Here is an 18,259-nt window from a genome sequence, read left to right as displayed (position 1 = left end):
ATCGATCAATCCATGACAAGTAGTATCACAGCAAATCAATCCTAATCACAATGGATCCAAGTCCGCCAATGGTGAGAAGCATTGAGAAGGGAAAGCCATTGAGGAACGGAATGGAAGGCTACCAAGAAATAAGGTGCCAAGACAAAGAAAGATGCCTTCATCAACTTCATTGTGAACTTGCCCAAGTCCGAAGAGTAGAGGACTCTCATAGTCATGGCGAATGGGTTTCCTAAGTATGTGACATATGTGCTCGCAACAGAAGATTGTTCGACCGATGAGGTAGTCAAACTATTTATGAAGCATGTCGTCAAGTATTAGGGAGTATCACAATCGATTGCAAGCAATTGCGATCCCCAATTCACTAGGAGATTCTAGACCGAGCTATTTAAGCTTTTGGGATCATATCTCAACTTCTTCTCAAGTATCTATTCCCAAAGTGATGGTCAGATAGAACATATGACTACGCTCCTAGAGTTGTGCCTCGGACATTATGTGAGCACAATACTAGAATCAAATTAAGCAAAGTTGATCAATGTAGTCTGGTTCTCTTATAACTTGCAACGAAGCGAATCTACAAGCCAAAGCTCATTCAAGATTGTGACAAGACAACAACCATAACTTGCAACGAAGCAAATCTACAAGCAAGAGTCCATTCAAAATCATGATAGGGCTACAACCACTCACCTAGAGTATAGATGCAATGGGCTCTTAATTCATTAAGAAGTGGCATGGGCAAGCATACTTGGTATGAACATGTCTACGTAAAGCCTCAAAGCACGTGAAAAAGGGGATGATAAGAAGCAATGGCACATAGAGTATTAGGTTGGAACCAGGTGTTGGCCAAGCTACACTTTGTTCTTTGATACCAGGACATGCACAGGGAGTTTGCTACAAGAAGCCATTTCCCTCCTCTATTGTCTTTGATAGAGACCTTCTTCCTCCTCCTCCTCTGTTGTCTTTGTTAGATAAAAGACTCCAAACGCGTTAGTCTTATGGAGAGAATGTGATTCGAGGTAACAGGCAGGAGGAGAGTGAAGAAGTCTTCTCGAATTTTAAAACAAATCTCTCTCTCTCTCTCTCTCTCTCTCTCTCTCGAGTCTCGCCTTGACTGGCTGACGCCATATCGCCTCGCCTCCCTCGGTCTCGCGGGTAGCGGCGTCGCCTTTGTCGGTCGGACGCCAATCAGAGCCCCACTCCTCCTAGGCACTCTCCCTCTCTCTCCCATTCCATGCCGATTTCGATTTTGATTTCGATTTCGATTTCGACTTCTTCCTCGAACGTTTCGATTTCGGCGGCCGGGCGCTAGCTTTCATCCTCTGATTTTTTATTCAGTAAAACAATCATATTTATTTTCTGAGATTTTGCGTGTTATGACGTATATATTTGTTCTCTTTTTTAATTGTAGTAATACTAAAATCTCCATGACCATGACAGAGAGGACGTGAAAAGAACTGACCCCAGCAGGAGGAGGTGGAAGACGAACACTTTGGGAAGCAAGATCTTCCTTCTTCTTCACCTTCTCCTTCCTGCGCAAGTGTGAATGCAATTGCTCGCCTTTCGAGCTCTGGATCCATCGCTGCGGCCGTAGATTCCAATCGGAGCCGCGCCACCGTCGTCACATGCTCAGATCTCCGGCCCAATCGGGGAGATGGGGAGGCCGGTGGGGAAGCATAAATCTGCCAGATTGGTGTTCGGATGCGTCCTCCTCTTAGGGTGTGGCCTCGTTTACGACTGTTTCTGGGCTGCTTCTCCGCGTTTCACTTCTTCCTCTTCTTTTCTTTCCTCCAATTGGGCTGCCGACAATCCCCCCTCCAGCATAACCGTGCCCAGCACCTCCGATCGGAGCTCCCTCGAGGTACCCATTCTTGCGCACTCCCTGTTTCGGCTAGTCGCGGTTACTTTCTTGTTTGTTTACTGGGGATAGGATAGCCCACGATTCGATTTTGGCTTTTGCAAATGCTGGGAGAGACTTGCTCATTCGGGATTTACAATGAGTAATGCTTTCTTGTTGACCTGTGTAATTGAAGGCCAAGAGGGTGGTGTTCTTTTATAGGGACGACCTGCGGCGAGGGATGATGCTCCTGGGAGAGTCTTGTCTGCAACTTTTGCAGATTTACCTGGGCCGGAGCTGAAATGGGAGAGGATGGCTCCCGCGCCGGTGCCTCGATTAGATGGGGCAGCAATTCAGATAAAGAATCTGCTTTATGTGTTTGCCGGATACGGCACTATTGATTTTGTAAGCACCCCACCGACCTCCTTGGTTTGGCTTGTTTTATCTGGACTAGGAAGCAAGCTATCAACTTAAATGTCTATATCATTCTCGTACTATGTTAACTGGGCAGCTTTGCTGCTCCTCCTTGGGAACTTTTCTATTCTTGTTGTTGCTTTGTTACTCTAATGATGCATTGTGGTGAACTTTGCGTCCCCTGTTATGTTAAGCCTTAAAAATAGAACTATGCCGGACGAAAAGCAAGAAACTTATTCATTTTTATCTTGGGTAGATAATGAAGGGCTCAGTCAGCTAAATCCCAAATATATTGCCACGGAAGCATGACTCGAGATTGGTTTAATTCCCAGAAATGCTGTTTGGACCAGCCTCCTTGCTTGTGTTGTCTAGTGTCATGAATTGTTATATGAAGAACATGCAAACGTGCCAGGAGTATGTAGTACTAAAGTACTTGGATCAGCATCATTACTTCAGTAATTTGTGAGCCAATGTGAGTTGATTTCTGAGGCAAATGAGCTATGTTTGGGATTGGACTGGTGAGACTTGAGTTTATGTGTGATCACCTTGAGTTGGATACCTTGTTTCCCCTGTTAAATTCTTCATGAGATATTTCATGTCATATTCTTATTATGCTAATCGCAAGTGCTCTCATACTATTATCATGTATTCCTTCGGCCATGTTGCCTTCTCACTTAGGAGACATATCTAACCACGGATGTAAAGTTGGCGTGTTTTGCATTGTATGGTACTGTATCTGAGCCTGGAGGTTCTGACACTTCCTCTTTTGCTTTAATTTTTGGTTGGCCAAACAGGTGCATTCTCATGTTGACATATACAACTTTTCAGATAATACTTGGGGAGGAAGATTTGACATGCCAAAAGAAATGGCTCATTCACACTTGGGAATGGTGACAGATGGGAGATATATATATGTGGTCACAGGACAATATGGTCCACAGTGTCGTGGACCTACAGCACACAATTTCGTGTTAGATACTGAGACCAAGCAGTGGCATGACTTGCTCCCTTTACCGGTTCCTAGGTACATTATTTGTTCTCCAAATCTTAAGTTTTAGGCCTTTTAGAGAAACTTCTTATCATCATACTCTTGTTTTCTGGGGTAATTTTCTGTGGGAGTACTTTAATAATCTTTATGAGCATGATGAGCTTTTACAAATCATACTGAATATGTGAGATCCTATATCGTTTGTTCTTTTTTTTCCTCCCAACTTATTTCCTTATTGCAATTATCATTTTCTTTGTAAATGGCTCCAATTGGATTTTACTCCTGTCGAAATCAGTGGAATTGTTCTTGCCTCTCCTTTAAGGACGTTTTTAAATTTGCGAATTTTAGGTATGCGCCTGCAACCCAACTTTGGAGAGGTAGACTTCATGTGATGGGAGGCAGCAAAGAAAATAGGCATACGCCTGCAGTTGAGCACTGGAGTCTTGCTGTGAAGGATGGAAAAGCATTGGAGACGGAATGGAGGAATGAAATAACAATTCCCCGTGGAGGACCTCATAGGTTCATTTCCCCTTTTTTTGGAGATATCCTCTCCTAATTTATTTCAGTGCATGGTCATCCATTGCTATAGTTGTTTCTGCTGCTCTTAAGGATGCTCACTTGAAAATTTTATATATCTTGAGTAACAATCTTGTACAACAAGGAGCACTTGATCACTGTAGGTGTAGAATCACTCTCATAAATGCAGACATCTACTTAATGGTTTTCCCTTAATCTTTGAGAAATGTATGGATTCAGTGTAAAAACATTGACTACTTGGAAACAAGAAACTCAAGATTACTTGGAGGACCTTTATCCCATGCGATTTGTTAGAGGCATTTCCATTTCCAAATATCCATTGGATCTTCACATAAGCATTCTAGTGGATTTTCACATGAGCATCATCACCTTTCCGAAATGTTAAAAGACGTTTAATCAATTCTATGTTGTTTCACCTTGAAATTATTTCCATGCAGGGCCTGTGTTGTGGTTGATGACCGATTGATGGTTATAGGTGGTCAAGAAGGTGATTTCATGGCAAAACCTGGATCGCCTATTTTCAAATGCTCCCGTAGAAAGAGGTAGCCTGATTAGTGTCCCTCTCAAAATTTCTTTAGAGACGGAAAACTTATGTTGTTGACCTGGTCGACGTCATTGGATACTTGTTATATAACTTAATATCTCTTTGTGGTTTTCTCAGTTCATCTGTTCATGTGTCTTCTACAGTATACTTTTTGTTGTTTTTTGTGTTCCGAGGGGACTGCCTACCTATAGCATCTATTTGATAAATTTAGCTTTTGCTTAACCAAGGCAATGCTTTGTTCACTCTGTCAGGTTGTTTACGGCGATGTTTACATGCTGGACGATGAGAACAAGTGGAAAGTATTACCTTCAATGATAAAGCCAAACTCCCACATCGAGTTTGCTTGGGCTCATGTTAATAATTCTCTTATCATTGCTGGAGGCACAACGGAGAAGCATCCCGTGACAAAGAAGATGGTGCTTAACGGGGAACTGGTTCGGTTTAATTTAGATACACTGGTATTAACTCCTTTCTTCATTATAGTTGGAAAGAAGACATGCCCATAACTGTGTCTACACTTGCCTTGGAACGTAGATGGGTAGATAAAATAATTAACCATGCTCATCGTATTCACCGTTACAACACTGATCATGGTTAGAAGCTCTGCCTAATTAATCATATTTTATTGTCAACATTGCTTGTATGGTTCTTTGCCTATTCTCCTTGTATGCCATTGGTCCATTGTTCATCAGGTCACTTAAACACTTTTCAAGTTATCCTGCTCTACAAATTCATGATATTTCCTGAATCTCAGGGCCATTTGGTTCTCTTTGTCCCTTACCATGCACTAAGTATAGTTGTTGCATTGCTTACAATTCTGAATGATTAATTTGTCAAAGTTTAAAGCATAAACATATTTTACGAGGTTTCTCCTTTGGCATCCTGTGAAGCTTGGTTTTTTGTTAAATCTCAAGCATAAACACATTTCACAAATTTTTATTTTTTTTGACATCCCGTGAATCTTGGTTTCTGGGGGCTTTACAAGATGGTACTACCTTTTCAGGTCAAAGATCTTCATTCTCAATCCTTTTTTGGGTTCTGTTATGTCCTTTTTCTGGTCATGTCACTGCCTTTGCTTAAGTACATTCAGCTACGATGCTATTACATGGTTTATCATCACCAGGTTCCATGCCTGTCTTCCCATTCCCCATTTTACTCAGCAAAGAACTAACCTGTTCGAGATAGATGTTTTCTCCTAGGTCAATACAACAAATAAACTTTGATTGCTCCAGCTAATGGACAGACCCCTTGATAATTTCATATCATTCAGAAGAGCTCGGTTTATTTTATACACTTCACTAATTGTACTTTTTGCCTTTTACTTCTGTCATATCCGAAATGATGCAGAAATGGTCTGTGATTGGTAAACTCCCTTACCGTGTGAAGACTACACTTGTTGGGTTCTGGGATGGGTGGTTTTACTTCACATCGGGACAGCGAGACAAAGGACCGGCTGATCCATCACCAAAGAAGGTCATCGGAGAGATGTGGAGAACCAAATTAAGATTGTAATTTTTTGTTTCCGACTGATTCTTTTATTGGGTACTTGGGATGCAATTTTTTGGTTATGATGCGTTATGCCTAGTTCAGTGGGAACAAGGGGCGGGAATGGTGTCTCCCCTAACCATGTATAGAAATGCAGGCTTCACGGGACCAATACTGTAACTGTCTAAGTTCTATAGTGTTATATCTCCATTGATTCTTGAGGAATCATTCTGGTATGAACTACTTCGTGATGAAATTGTCCATTGGAATTTGACGCATTGGGCGCAGCATACTTGTGTCTCCTTTCTGGTCTCCTTATAACAAGTATCAAGAGCTCTAAAAAACATGGTCAATGCAATTCAATGCTCCCCTATGATTACCAACACCCCAGGACTATGGTCAGGAATAAGCCATTTAAGGATTTTATCTTTCCATGCTCTAGGGTATCCCACGGAAAACAACCTCGCCAATAGGAGTAGATTCGTGTCTAATTCCTTTTATTAGATGCATGGATATCATTTAATCGTAGAGTCAGCGGTACATACAGGACCAGGTAAGCGACCGAGACAAAATGATAAACTGCACCTATTCTACTGGTCTTCAGAGCCGAAGCATTAGTTCTGCCAGGAAGAGCTCCCCATCAAACCTGAGGCCGGATGATTCTGCAGGTTGAATCAAGCCATCCATCATTCCCCCATATACATACAGGTATCTTCCTGAATGATCAGCACAAGTTCGATGAAATGATCTACCGTTGGGTTTGTAACCTTTGGAGTTCAATCTTTTCCACGACTTCCCTTCAATTGGCTGGAATCTGATGGATGGAATTGCTTTAATGTCCAACACCCAAAAGTCATTCTTTCGGTTCCTGCATGAATCCTCACCCCCATGAATTAGCAGGCGACCTCCTAAGACGAGGTTAGCCGAGTGGCCGACTCTTGGAAGGCAAACGCCATCGGGTATATCACTTAACTCGTAGAACAATTCCACCCACGTCCCATTGCCCTCGGACAAATCCAAGAGCCACACATCGTTGAGCACCTCGTAGCCCAATCCTCTCCCTCCAAATAACACTGCTAGGCTTCCCCCGATGCAAGTCAGTGAGTGACCTGAACGAGCAGGGGGTGATGGCTGAGTCACAACCTCATGCCATCTTCCTAAACAGAAGTTTTCAGACAGTTCCAATACCCACGTGTCTCCTAATCGAACGCCATACAACCCTATTCCTCCGTAGACAACCATCTTCCGGTCGTCGATGCAGCATGCAGCATGTGCTCCACGGGCTGGTGGTACGATTGAATCCACATCAAGTAGCCTCCACAATAACGTGATGCCCAGAGTCTCATGCCCTGCGACTTGCCCCACCCACGTATCATTTTGGCGGTTCCCATGGTCATTGATTCCTCCGAACAGAACAAGGAAATCGCCAATCACCACACATGTATGCCCAAATCTTCCACTTGGAGAGCCTGAATTCACCCTCTGCCATCTTAATCTCCTCCTAAAATCTTGTCCAATATACGCCACCCAAGTGTCGTCGAGATGACGTCCTAATGTGATCCAAGATATTAGATAAAGAGAACAGTATTCAATAATGAAATCATGCATTTGCTGATCTACTATGGCCGAAAAAGTTTTACTCTGCCGTTGAATGCAAATGAACCACTTGCTCAAGCCAACCATAACAGATGCTCAGCTCCAAGAACCATTTGATATAAGAATATACTCTCCCTTTTAGGAAACAAACTATAAAGAGATCATTTTTCGGTTTTTCAGAATTATCATTTGGGACCAGTCTTATCCTGTATAACTCTTACAGAGCTTGATGCATGAGGTACATCCTTGAAGAAGCAATTTGCTAATAAAGCTATGAACTTTTTATGTCACTCCTCTCCTGAATTAAAAGATCCTTAAAAAGAATGGTTAGAAAAAGCTAGGATAATTTATCACACCAGCAATCAGACCACGGACTAAAGATCGAAGCAATAATGCGGAGAGCTACATGGGTGGGGCAATACGAAGATGCAAGGCAAATAATACCGGATTAATGATTAACATCCACATAAGAAAAGCTGGTCTAACAGAAACTACTTTGCATTGAAATGACATATCACTGAAGCACGTTCACCAAGGAAAAGAGAATCAAAACTGAGCAAAGAGTTAGAAGGTAAAGGATTTCTATGATGCAAACGCTTGTATGGCAAAACCATCAAAAATTGAATACAGGGAAGACAGTCATCAGCTGTTAGATAAATGTGAACAATTCCACATCTAATATCATTCCATGAGGAGGTCAGTCAGCAAGGATTTCTCGTGAATCAGCAAATCCGAGTGTTCATATACTGATAGGGCCAGATTAGAAAACCAAAAGCAATCCTCCTCTCCCCACTAAGTATCCAAAAGATGAAAGGACGGAGGCTACGCTTTTGGTGCCCCTCCGATCATGATTAAAGAATTCAGGACTGATGGTCACCCGTGAATATCAATTCCACATTCTCTCTCTGGCTATCTTCGTAATGGTTTGAGCCATTGAAACAGTGCTATTAGGAGGAAGAAAAGTTACCGTGATGATGCTAACAGAACCTCGTCTCAGAAAGGCAAAGTGCCAGTCTATTTTCTTTGGGAGACAAACAAGTTTGCAAGAGCTATTCTGATGATCTACCCTTCCATTGGCAGCTTCATCTCAATAAAATGCTGAGCGGTACTCATTTTGGTCACGGACAATAGCAAGCTAAGGAATATTCATGGTGGTCATTGTCAATACCAAGCAACAAGGACTCTCTATATTAAACCAATGCCTAAGCTAGTTCACTTCAAATGCTTCTCAGACAGCAAATATTACACTTCTCATCCATGGCTTTATATTGTTTTGATGGTGTGACGATCATTGTCAATTTTCAATTATCGGTAGCATTGGGAGTATAAAAAGGCATGATCGAGGCAATGACATATTCATGCCTTGTCAGTCATATATACGAATTAGGTAAGCCTGCATTAGAGCATCAATTACGGAAACTTAAAGAATGTACTTTGGGCTCTATCCTGAGCCTGGAGGCCCATCAATTATGGCAAGTTTAGGCAGTTACAAAAGCTCCATTTGTACAGGGAGCTCCGAATTGGGGGGCAAAAAAAAAAAAAAAGAAGAAGAATCAGATATAAATCACGTGGCCAGAAAACACAATCCAAATCCTACAAATCTTTCTAGGCAGACCATGGTAGTGTATTTCTGCTGAAGACAACAGAAACCCAGAGAACTTAACTAATTGGGAAGTATGCATATGCTCACTGAAAACCCATCATCTTACAAACATATTGACAGTGATCATCATCATATTCAGGAAATAGAAAGCACAGTTTATTTATTTATTTATTTATATTTATTTATTTATTTTGGTCATAAAAAAGCACAGTTTATTGAATACTTGAAGTTCCAAGAGCAATAAGAGACTTACCTCCCTCACAGCCTCCGCCAAACAAAACCAAGCAATCAGACACGAAGTTGAGAGAGTGAGAGGCCCTTGGGCTGGGCAACACCATCTCACCACCACCGGTCTCCGAAAGATTATGACATGCGACGGAGTCAAGATGAAGCACATGGTTGTAAATCTTCATCCATGGGAACTCACCCTCTCGATAATACGAGGATTTGAGGGCATCCACTAAGGTGGGTCCCCAGTCTCTCCTGCATATGGACTCCCAGAGAGCATCGGAGCATGCTAAAGTCCTTAACTTTTTGCAAGTCATGGAGAAACAAACGATTGAATCAAACGGTAGGAGGAGCAAGATTGAAAAAAGATGGTCTGGGGCTAAATTGCTTATGGGAGATCCATCAGTGGTGGTGCTGGTGCTGGTCCTGGCCTCCGCCATGAAAAGGGAGCTCTGGATGCTACTGGGCACTGTGCAAGAGTTGTGGAGAGTCAATCATTGGGATGCTCTGGTGGAAGGGGAGGTCAAGTGATGAAGCTGGTGGGCTGATATTGTCGAGAAGCAAAGCAACAATGACAAAGAATGGTGAAAACTTTCCTACTGGACAGGATGGATGATGGGGGCTCCCATGTGTTTTGTCCTGTTTCTGAAACTTTGAGCTCCACTTGTGAGCATCCTGTACTGCTTTAAACATCAAACTCCCCCTATCTAGTTGATCTAGTTGTGCACTGTGCTTAGTTTCTCGATTGGAAACCCATTGCAAAGCCTGCTCCGCATCTACATTTTCACCGAAGAAGAGTGACGATTAAGCCACATCTCTTTTTGAATTGACCTCTGCTGATTGAACCTTCAGTTTCTTTTTGTCAGTTGAACGAGAGTTTGATAAATAGAAAGGTTTTGATTTTGAGCCGCACAAAGGATGACTTTTTGTAGGAGTTACCGGTGGCTAGCAAGATATTTGGGCGTTGAATATTTCTAAGACTGCATCTTTTATATTATTCTAAATATTTGTGTCGACATTCATTTTTACAAAGAGAGATAAACGTACGTGGAAAATCATAACATAATAGATATTCCTATTAATCAATTTTCCGATAGAATTTAAATAGAGCTTTATCTAAAAAAGATCCGAATCCCATCGTGTAGATTCATCTTTTGATTTATTATAAAGCATACCTTCAAATTTTTGTGATGAGAGATTTATTTATTGATCCTTTAATATTATTCATTCGTCAAATATGAGTCGAATATGAGATTCATCATCTAATGTTATTATTTCTCAAATATGATTTTGATATTATATAGTTGTCTTCTAATATATTATTTGTCAAATATAAGATGGCTATCCTTACATTATCAAACTCTTTCAAATAGAATTATGTAATAATTCAGATATGAATCAAATATACGTAATAATTTATCTTTAAACATTTATTACCAAAACTTTCATTATTCTACTGAATTATGTAAAACATATCGATAAAAAATAATTACCAAATTATGCATCGATATTAGATGCAAAATTAGAGATTTTCTAGGATTAGAGCACGGCTAAATAACTATTAAAAACAAATTATTTCGGTGAAGCTTGCATGGAAGCGTACCATGTGATTTATGCTCATCCGATGAATAACATTCAAGTATAAGGATGTAGTTTTCAATAACATTCAAGCATATACAGATGCTTTCGAATGGAGAGATGAACCCTACCTCGACAGTGAAAATAGAAATATGAATGTATGAATATGCGTCCTGTATCTTTAAGCCAAAACCATGTTTGGTCTCGCAAAAAATGATAATGCCCATTCGAATTCGAGATAACTACATGGTTTGTGTCAAGACGTGAATTATTTTGGTGTCTGGAAAAAAAAAACTAAAAAGAAAGTTGATCTTCTAACAAAAGTCTGATGTCGTTGCTTTGGCTTCTATAAATATCCTTAGGCTGTCCATTTCTTGCTGCTCTTTTCAATTGAGAACAAACTGACAGGGTCAATTGCAAGCATTATATGACTATTCTCAGTAGTAAAACTTGAACTACGAAATTGAAGTCCCAAGGATCAAATCCAAACATGACCACACTAGAGATAACTACAAAAATAAAACAGTCAGAGAGAACCTATACATCCAGCTGGTTTCGGAATATATACAATAAAAAAAGAACAAGAGATCAAGAATTATAAGTAAACGCGTAGGATCGGGAAGCGATTAACATTATTGTTCAGCCATTTAACACAAAAGGGCACTTTCGAGTAATGAAACTCTAGATAAGACTGCGAAGAACCATCTCGCTTATTTATACACAGTTTAGGTCAAGATTTACAAAACGAGGGAAAATTGCAGTTCCTCTGAAACCTAACAACAGGAAAACCATCCCAAAACCCAGCAGTTGCTTGGCCAGCGTATAGGAAATTTTCCAAGACCTGCATCCATCTGGAAAGCCAGAAAGGACATCCTATGCAGTAAATTGAGTATGTCACCATCCGAAAGGAAGTCTCTTATAAACCTCCAAGTGTGCTCCCTCGAATTGTCTAACATCAATATCTTTTTGCTGGTTGGGCCAAGGACTGTAGTTATGATGAATCACTAGCATTTTCAGTGATTCTAAGGACCACTTAATCAGCCCCCAGATTTGCGCTCTGCATCTATCAACATAGAGAGGAGATTTAACAAGTGAACACAATCCCCAAGCAGAAAAACAACTCTAAAAGACTCAGATAATTTAGCAGAAGCAGCAACTGGTTGCCCACCTCATTCCTGTTTAAGGAAGAAACTTGTACACCTGGGTGGGCTGCCTTCGAAAGATCCCTTAAAGTTCCCTAAAGATCATTAAGAAATTTCTGCAGTAAGCAAATGCTTTTCAAAATCTTTTAGACTGAAGAGCCATAGAGACAAGTCAAGACATTTCTTCTTGTTTAAAAGCAAAAACTTGGTCAAGCAATTGCAAGTGAACATGCGGATGCTAATGTAAAAGATACGAATCTAAGGCATCACTTTTACTGCACCAACACCTGCCAAACAATATCATAGCGTCTACCCTAGCCAATGGTGAAGTCTCAAAAGAATACCATTACCACAAACAGCATCAGTCATCTTTGCTTCACCAATGTGGCAAATAAACAAATCAAGTAGATTACCTAATTTTCAAACCAGGATTAGTTATAACATACTAAATCTTATAGCAGTGAAATATTTCCTAACATGGTATTTGTGCCATAGTCATTGTTTATATTGCATCTTGAGAATTAGAACAGGAAAAATATGATTTGAACAAACTCAAAACCACATCACAACTAGACTCTAGCATTCACCTTGTTTGCCCACATCAGTCCGCATGCATTGCAAAGGGTCCTTGGTCCTTCAGGGCCACGTCGCATCATAGGAGTAGATTTCTCACTAATCCCTGCAGTGATGACATCTGCACAGATTTTCAGACAAGCATTAGATTTATCAAAAACTGAATGCAATGCAAGGCTCAACTTATACAATGTATGTTACCGGATGGCAGCAATTAAGCTATCATGAAAACATATATACATGAAAGAGCTAACAGGCTACCATTGTTTGGATAAGGTAGTGCTTCAAGAATCAGAAGGGACTACACATATACCTCCCTTTCTCATGTCCCTAGATTAAATCCTAGAGAAAGAATTTGCTCCCACTTTGAGAAAGTTGTAAGATAATCCACCATTAATTATCATGAACAAGTCAATGCGAATTGCGAAATTGTCAGCATAACTCTGTTAAAACCGTTTTAAATTATGAATGTAAAATTCTTCGCAACAATCAAACTTTTCTAGATCACTTGTCATAAGTATACACAGGTTGCATAACTTGAGTAACTTTCTAACATAAGTATCATTATGTTTAGCTTACCAAAGGCTGGTTAGAATCTTACACATCAATATTTGTTGGTTCTATAGTATTAATGGAGATTATGACGATTAAACAGCCAATAAAACATTCAAATAATGGCTTGACATAACAGCAACAAAGAGACTATCTCCCATTATGAAGTGTGAGTTTAAGGCAATTTAGTGATGATGGAGTTGTGGAGTCTGACAGAGGGAAGTATTGTAAAAATGGTATATCTGATTTTGAAGAATTTTCAATGTAAAAATTTGTGTGTTTTCTTTCTGATTTCTTCTCTTTACATTTCTCGTTCTTAATAGATGGTAGTTAGAGCTCTGGTTCAATGGAATAGTGGAAGCAATGAAGATGGACGAATTGACGGTGAAGATTGATCAATTCAACGGTGAGGACTCTGGTGTATTAGAAGAGCCTCCATTGAGAGTAAAACTAGAATTGATGAAGCAAGAAGACTGGGAATTGTTAGATCAGGAAGTGCTAGGTGTAATTGTCTCATGCTGGCGTGGGACATTGCCTTCAACATTGCCAACGAGAAGATGACAGCCAAATTGACAAGCGATTTGCAACATGTACTAGAAGCCGCATTAAACAAGGTATATCCGATGCATTGTCTCTTCAATCTAAAGATGGACGGAGGCGCTTTGTGACATTACACATCAGCGAATCTAATGTGATCACAACTTAATTGAGTTCAATGGAAATCAAATTCAATGATGAGGTAAAGCTTTGATTCAATTATCTCCTCTACTTCAGCTGGAGCACAACTATGACTGTGGGGAGAAAAGGCCAAATCAGAAGAAGTTGAAGCTTTAGAGAGATTTGATTCTTTGTAAGAATTTACCAAAAAGAGAATGGCGAATCTTCAGGCACTGCCTTTAGTACTCAAGGTAGAGGGAGAAGCAATTAATAAGGTCATAATCAGAACCATATCCAGTGATGGTTTTTACTGATGCTTGGGAACCAGAATATTTTTCAGAAGCAATGCAAGATATAAATTCTATTAAGTGAAAGTTGACAATGTAGAATAAGTTGGATTCACTCAAGAAGAACAAGATACAATTGCTAACTCAGTTACTGGATTGGAAGAAGGCATTGTAGAAAAGTGAGTGTATAGAGCCAGAAGAACCCGATGGCAGAAAGAGGTACAAAGCAAGATTGGTACTGAAAGGTTTTTGCAAAAGAAAGGAATTCACTACACAGAGATTTTCTCTCCTTTTGTAAAGTGGACCACTATCGGGTTAGTATTGAGTATTCAAATTGCTGAGAATTTACATCTAGTATAATTTAATGCGTAGACTGCATATGGTGACTTGGAGGGGGATATCTACAATGTACAACTAGAAGGTTTTCAAGTTCCTGGCAAAGAAACTATGTGTGTAAGTTATAGAAAAGTTTGTATGATTTGGAGCAAACTTGAGTGAAGTGGTACAGGAAATTCAACACATTTATTTGTGTTAACGGGTCCTCTAAACATTTATTTTGACATTTTATGTGAATGATATGCTCATTACACAACCTACCACTTAAAGAGATCAACAAACTGAACTAGCAATTGCCAAAGGAGTTCATGGAGGACTTGGGAGTAGAAATCGAATTTTCGGATGAGGATCATGCGAGATAGAACATAAGGAATTTAAAGTTGTCTCGGGAAAAGTACATTGAGGAAGTGCTGGACAAGCTCAGTGTTTGGAATACAAAGTCCATAAGAACTCCTTTAAGAAGTCACTTCAACCTCTCGAAGGAGCAATTACCAAAGACAAATCAAGAGCGGAGATTACATGGCTAAGGTGTCTTATCTGTCAGTTGTCAACAGTTTGATGTATGTTATGGTGAGTAGTTTGTACCAAACCAAAAGTAGCTCATCTAGTGTGAGTTGTGAGTGGATACATGGCTAATCCCAGATTTAAGTATTGGGAGGCTGAATGACTACCAAGATACCTAAGAGGCACCTCAGATATTACACGTTTCATGGAAACAATATGACATCACAAGGCTTTGTCAATGCAGATCTTGGTTTTTTTTTTCGGGACAATAGCAAGAGCACCTCAGTTATGCATTTACCTTAGGAGGCACTACAGTAAGTTGGATTTCTAGACTTTGGGAACTGTGTGCCCCTCTCAACCACTAAAACAGAGTATGTTGTTGTATCTACAGCTAATAAGGAGGTGATCTAGTCGAAGAATCTTCTGAAAGAGATAAGCAAGGAGAAGGATAGAAGTGTTCTTTTCAATAACTATCAGGGCTGTTTGTCTAGCAAAGAATCTGGTATTTCACTCAAGAACAAAGCACATTCGATTGAAGTATCGTATATTTGAGCTGACAAATGATAGGACGTTGTAATTGAAGAAAATCCTCAGTGCAAAGAATCCAACAGATATATTAACCAAGGGTGTCACTAATGGAGAAACTGAGGTTGTGCATTGTCTTAATTGGCCTCCATGGTTAGTGATAAAATGGTGCCACTGCACTTGAACAATTTGGGTCATAAAGACGAGAGAAGATTATGAAAGATTGTCAGCCTCTAAGTGGGAGATTGACAAAGTCATGGAGTCTGATGAAGAAAAATTATGTAAAAAGGATATAGATGAATTTCTACTGTAACTTTATAAGCCCTAAACTCCTCTTATATATAAGGGGATCTCTCTTGTAATCGTAACTTAATATTGATAGTAAAAAGATTGTCATGTGCAACACTGTGATTTTTTCCTTCTTCATTTTGAAGGGTTTTCCACGTAAAAATTTTTGTGTTTCTTCTTTTTAATTCTCTCACATTTACGTTTCTTCTTCTGAGTCCACTCTTGCTCCATCCATCAATGAGAAGAGCACAAGCTCCAGTTAGCCTAATACCTGAAGACAGCCGCAAGCTCACCACTCAACCCCATCCTAATTCAGTTGTCCAATGAGAAGAGAATCTTCTATGGAGTACCTTATCATGCTTCAGGAAACTAATGGTATGCATGTCCAGAGATCAGACTCAATGTGAAATTTCTTATCCTCAGGCGTTACTGTTTCTAGGGATGAGAGGCATGATCTTTTATTATAGACACCAGACACTGACAACATTACAGACTCGTAACTTTACAGGATCTCTTGATGCGGGGATCCATTACTCTCAGGTCCCCAACTCTGGTTTGATTCCCATGTCGTCACAGCTGAAGAAGATTCATCATTGTTGGGTTTTGAAGATGAAAACTGACCCTTATTTCTTTGCATCCTAAGACCATGTCAGAAAGACAGTAGGAAAGGTAGAAGGATTGTTACTTCTGCATGTGAAAATAATCCGAGAGCAGCTACCAAAGTTAGATTAGAGAAAGTAACAATAAAAAATTATCAAAAATTGTGTCATACCTAAGTGCCACCTCTTTACGTGGGACTGCATAGCGAATTTTCTTGTCAAAATTTCGTTCCTTTTTCTTTTCACGAAATCGAATCAGTGAAGCCAGCCTCTGTGGGACATTCGACCTTTGAGGAGTACCCATAAGATCCTGGTAAAATGCTTCATTAATGTGAAAGGCGACAAAGACCGCTAAAAGAAGTATTCTTCGGACAAGTTCTTGATACCTGGTTTTGTTGGTGGCTACTGGGATTGCAGGTGGATTAGGCGTCACTTCTCTCGCGCCAAGTAACAGCAGCACTGCTTGTACCTGAAGTGTGCAAAAGAAACTAATGCATGACCTCAATCAAGAATTTATAGAACAGATGGCAGCTTAACGAAAATGGATGCTTATGCTCCTGCAGAAAAACTCCAATACAAGCTGTCAAAGACGGCATTAGCCAGAATGTTTCGGACTTCTTTTACTACAAGTTCTTAGCTTTGGATATCCAAAGAGTTCATGTCCACCACGGCAGCTACTTCAAAGTTCAAATTTTAACCAAATAAAGAATGAACAAGAGGCAAAACAACCGCAACTCTCTATGTTTGCTCAACACGTGCAATCGCAAAGGACCATCGTCAGTCGAAAAACGTTACACGAGGCTATTTTAACATGGAAAACCGAGCCTCATCATGACAGACCAAAAGAGGCTTAATCGAAAAGGAAAAGGGAACAAGGGATGGGGCTCAAGTCCCTACCTTTGGGGCGGCACGGAGTCAAAAACATAAACTTGGCCCTGGAAAGAAAGAGTGAGCTGGTCCGCATCATCGCCTCCTCCGCGATTGTCCGAATCGTTCCCGGCGTCAGAGGGGACATCCTTCAACGCCCTCCCGCCGCCGCCGTCATGATCGTGATCGTCATTCATATCATTCCCATTGCTCAAATGCGGTTGCGCCTGCAACCCATGATGATGCCGGTAATGGGGTTGCATGGGATGCCGATCGTGGGTCGGATCCCCCCATCCATTCCATCATCGCCCCCATGAGACCCGTCCATGTTTCTTCACAGCCTTCCTTCCCCAGACATCGAAGGCAAGGCTCCTCCTTCACACCCGCATTGCCAGAGTCACCTTCGTGTCCAGTATGATAACTGAATCGATCAGCCAAAGAGGGTAGCAAACTGATCAGCCATTCAGCTCAGTGACAGGAAATGGAACGAGCAAGATGGCTTGTTTTTGCAAGAGATAAACACAGTTCCTCACGAGAGAAACCAGAAGTGAAACTGAGGGAATCAGAGGGCTGGGATTTCTCCTTCCTTTTATAGGGCTTTTTTGAAATACAAGAAAAGTTGGGCCCTTTTTTTAAGTTTCTTGGCTCACTTCATGTTGTGCAATTTTCCTTCATTGTTGTTGTTCTGTCTTGTCTTGTGATATTTTTAGCACGAGTAAATCGTTATAAAGAGAAAGGGAAAAAAAATTGACAAATTGTTTAGAAAGCAATATTATGTTTGGTACCAGGATATGATTATTTCATCAGCTTATTGTATGAATATAAATTCAGTTTAGTCATCATTACCCGTATTGCATTACGTATTATATTGCTACATCAGTGTTTTTTTGTAAAAATTGGTTGAAATGATTATATTGAAATATTGTGCATATATCTCGAACTAAATTGACAAAATCAAAAAAATTATGACTAAATTAACATCCGTGCAATAAATTTAAGATTAATTTGACATTTCCCTCTATTCTTGTGTTAAGTTTGGAGCTATCCAAAACAAGATAAGGTCTCACTTGTAGAGATTGGATAAAAGTACAAAGAATTTTTAATTTCTATAATATAAAAGTTATC

The 18,259-nt window shown here is 40.2% G+C and overlaps 2 protein-coding genes and 1 pseudogene across 3 annotated transcripts; 1 reads left to right on the top strand and 2 right to left on the bottom strand.

Moving 5' to 3' along the window:
* Positions 1 to 1,196: 1,196 nt before the first annotated feature.
* On the top strand, positions 1,197 to 6,077 carry LOC120285905 (kelch repeat-containing protein At3g27220-like). 2 transcript variants are annotated; one of them, XR_005546769.1, is made up of 8 exons: positions 1,197 to 1,331; positions 1,435 to 1,855; positions 2,054 to 2,236; positions 3,040 to 3,269; positions 3,582 to 3,752; positions 4,208 to 4,312; positions 4,566 to 4,772; positions 5,662 to 6,077. XR_005546769.1 is itself a non-coding variant. In XM_039302749.1 (8 exons), the coding sequence occupies exons 2-8, from the start codon at positions 1,649 to 1,651 to the stop codon at positions 5,824 to 5,826; spliced, it is 1,269 nt and encodes a 422-aa protein (XP_039158683.1). In that variant the 5' UTR covers positions 1,197 to 1,331; positions 1,435 to 1,648; the 3' UTR covers positions 5,827 to 6,077. The 2 variants fall into 2 exon arrangements, 1 of the variants encoding a protein (XP_039158683.1); XM_039302749.1 differs by having other exon boundaries at positions 4,208 to 4,307; positions 4,560 to 4,772.
* Positions 6,078 to 6,275: 198 nt separating this feature from the next.
* LOC120288932 (F-box/kelch-repeat protein At1g51550-like) lies at positions 6,276 to 9,842 on the bottom strand. Its single transcript, XM_039303220.1, has 2 exons — positions 9,252 to 9,842; positions 6,276 to 7,349 (listed from the first exon to the last, which is right to left on the bottom strand). The coding sequence occupies exons 1-2, from the start codon at positions 9,664 to 9,666 to the stop codon at positions 6,400 to 6,402; spliced, it is 1,365 nt and encodes a 454-aa protein (XP_039159154.1). The 5' UTR covers positions 9,667 to 9,842; the 3' UTR covers positions 6,276 to 6,399.
* A 1,555-nt stretch (positions 9,843 to 11,397) lies between these two features.
* Positions 11,398 to 17,397, bottom strand: LOC120288870 (annotated as a pseudogene).
* Positions 17,398 to 18,259: the final 862 nt, after the last annotated feature.

The sequence above is a fragment of the Eucalyptus grandis genome, chromosome 10 (assembly GCF_016545825.1).
Source record: "Eucalyptus grandis isolate ANBG69807.140 chromosome 10, ASM1654582v1, whole genome shotgun sequence".
NCBI lineage: Eukaryota > Viridiplantae > Streptophyta > Magnoliopsida > Myrtales > Myrtaceae > Eucalyptus > Eucalyptus grandis.
The sequence above is the reverse complement of the archived record's forward strand: the minus strand, read 5'-3'. Positions and strand labels throughout refer to the sequence as shown.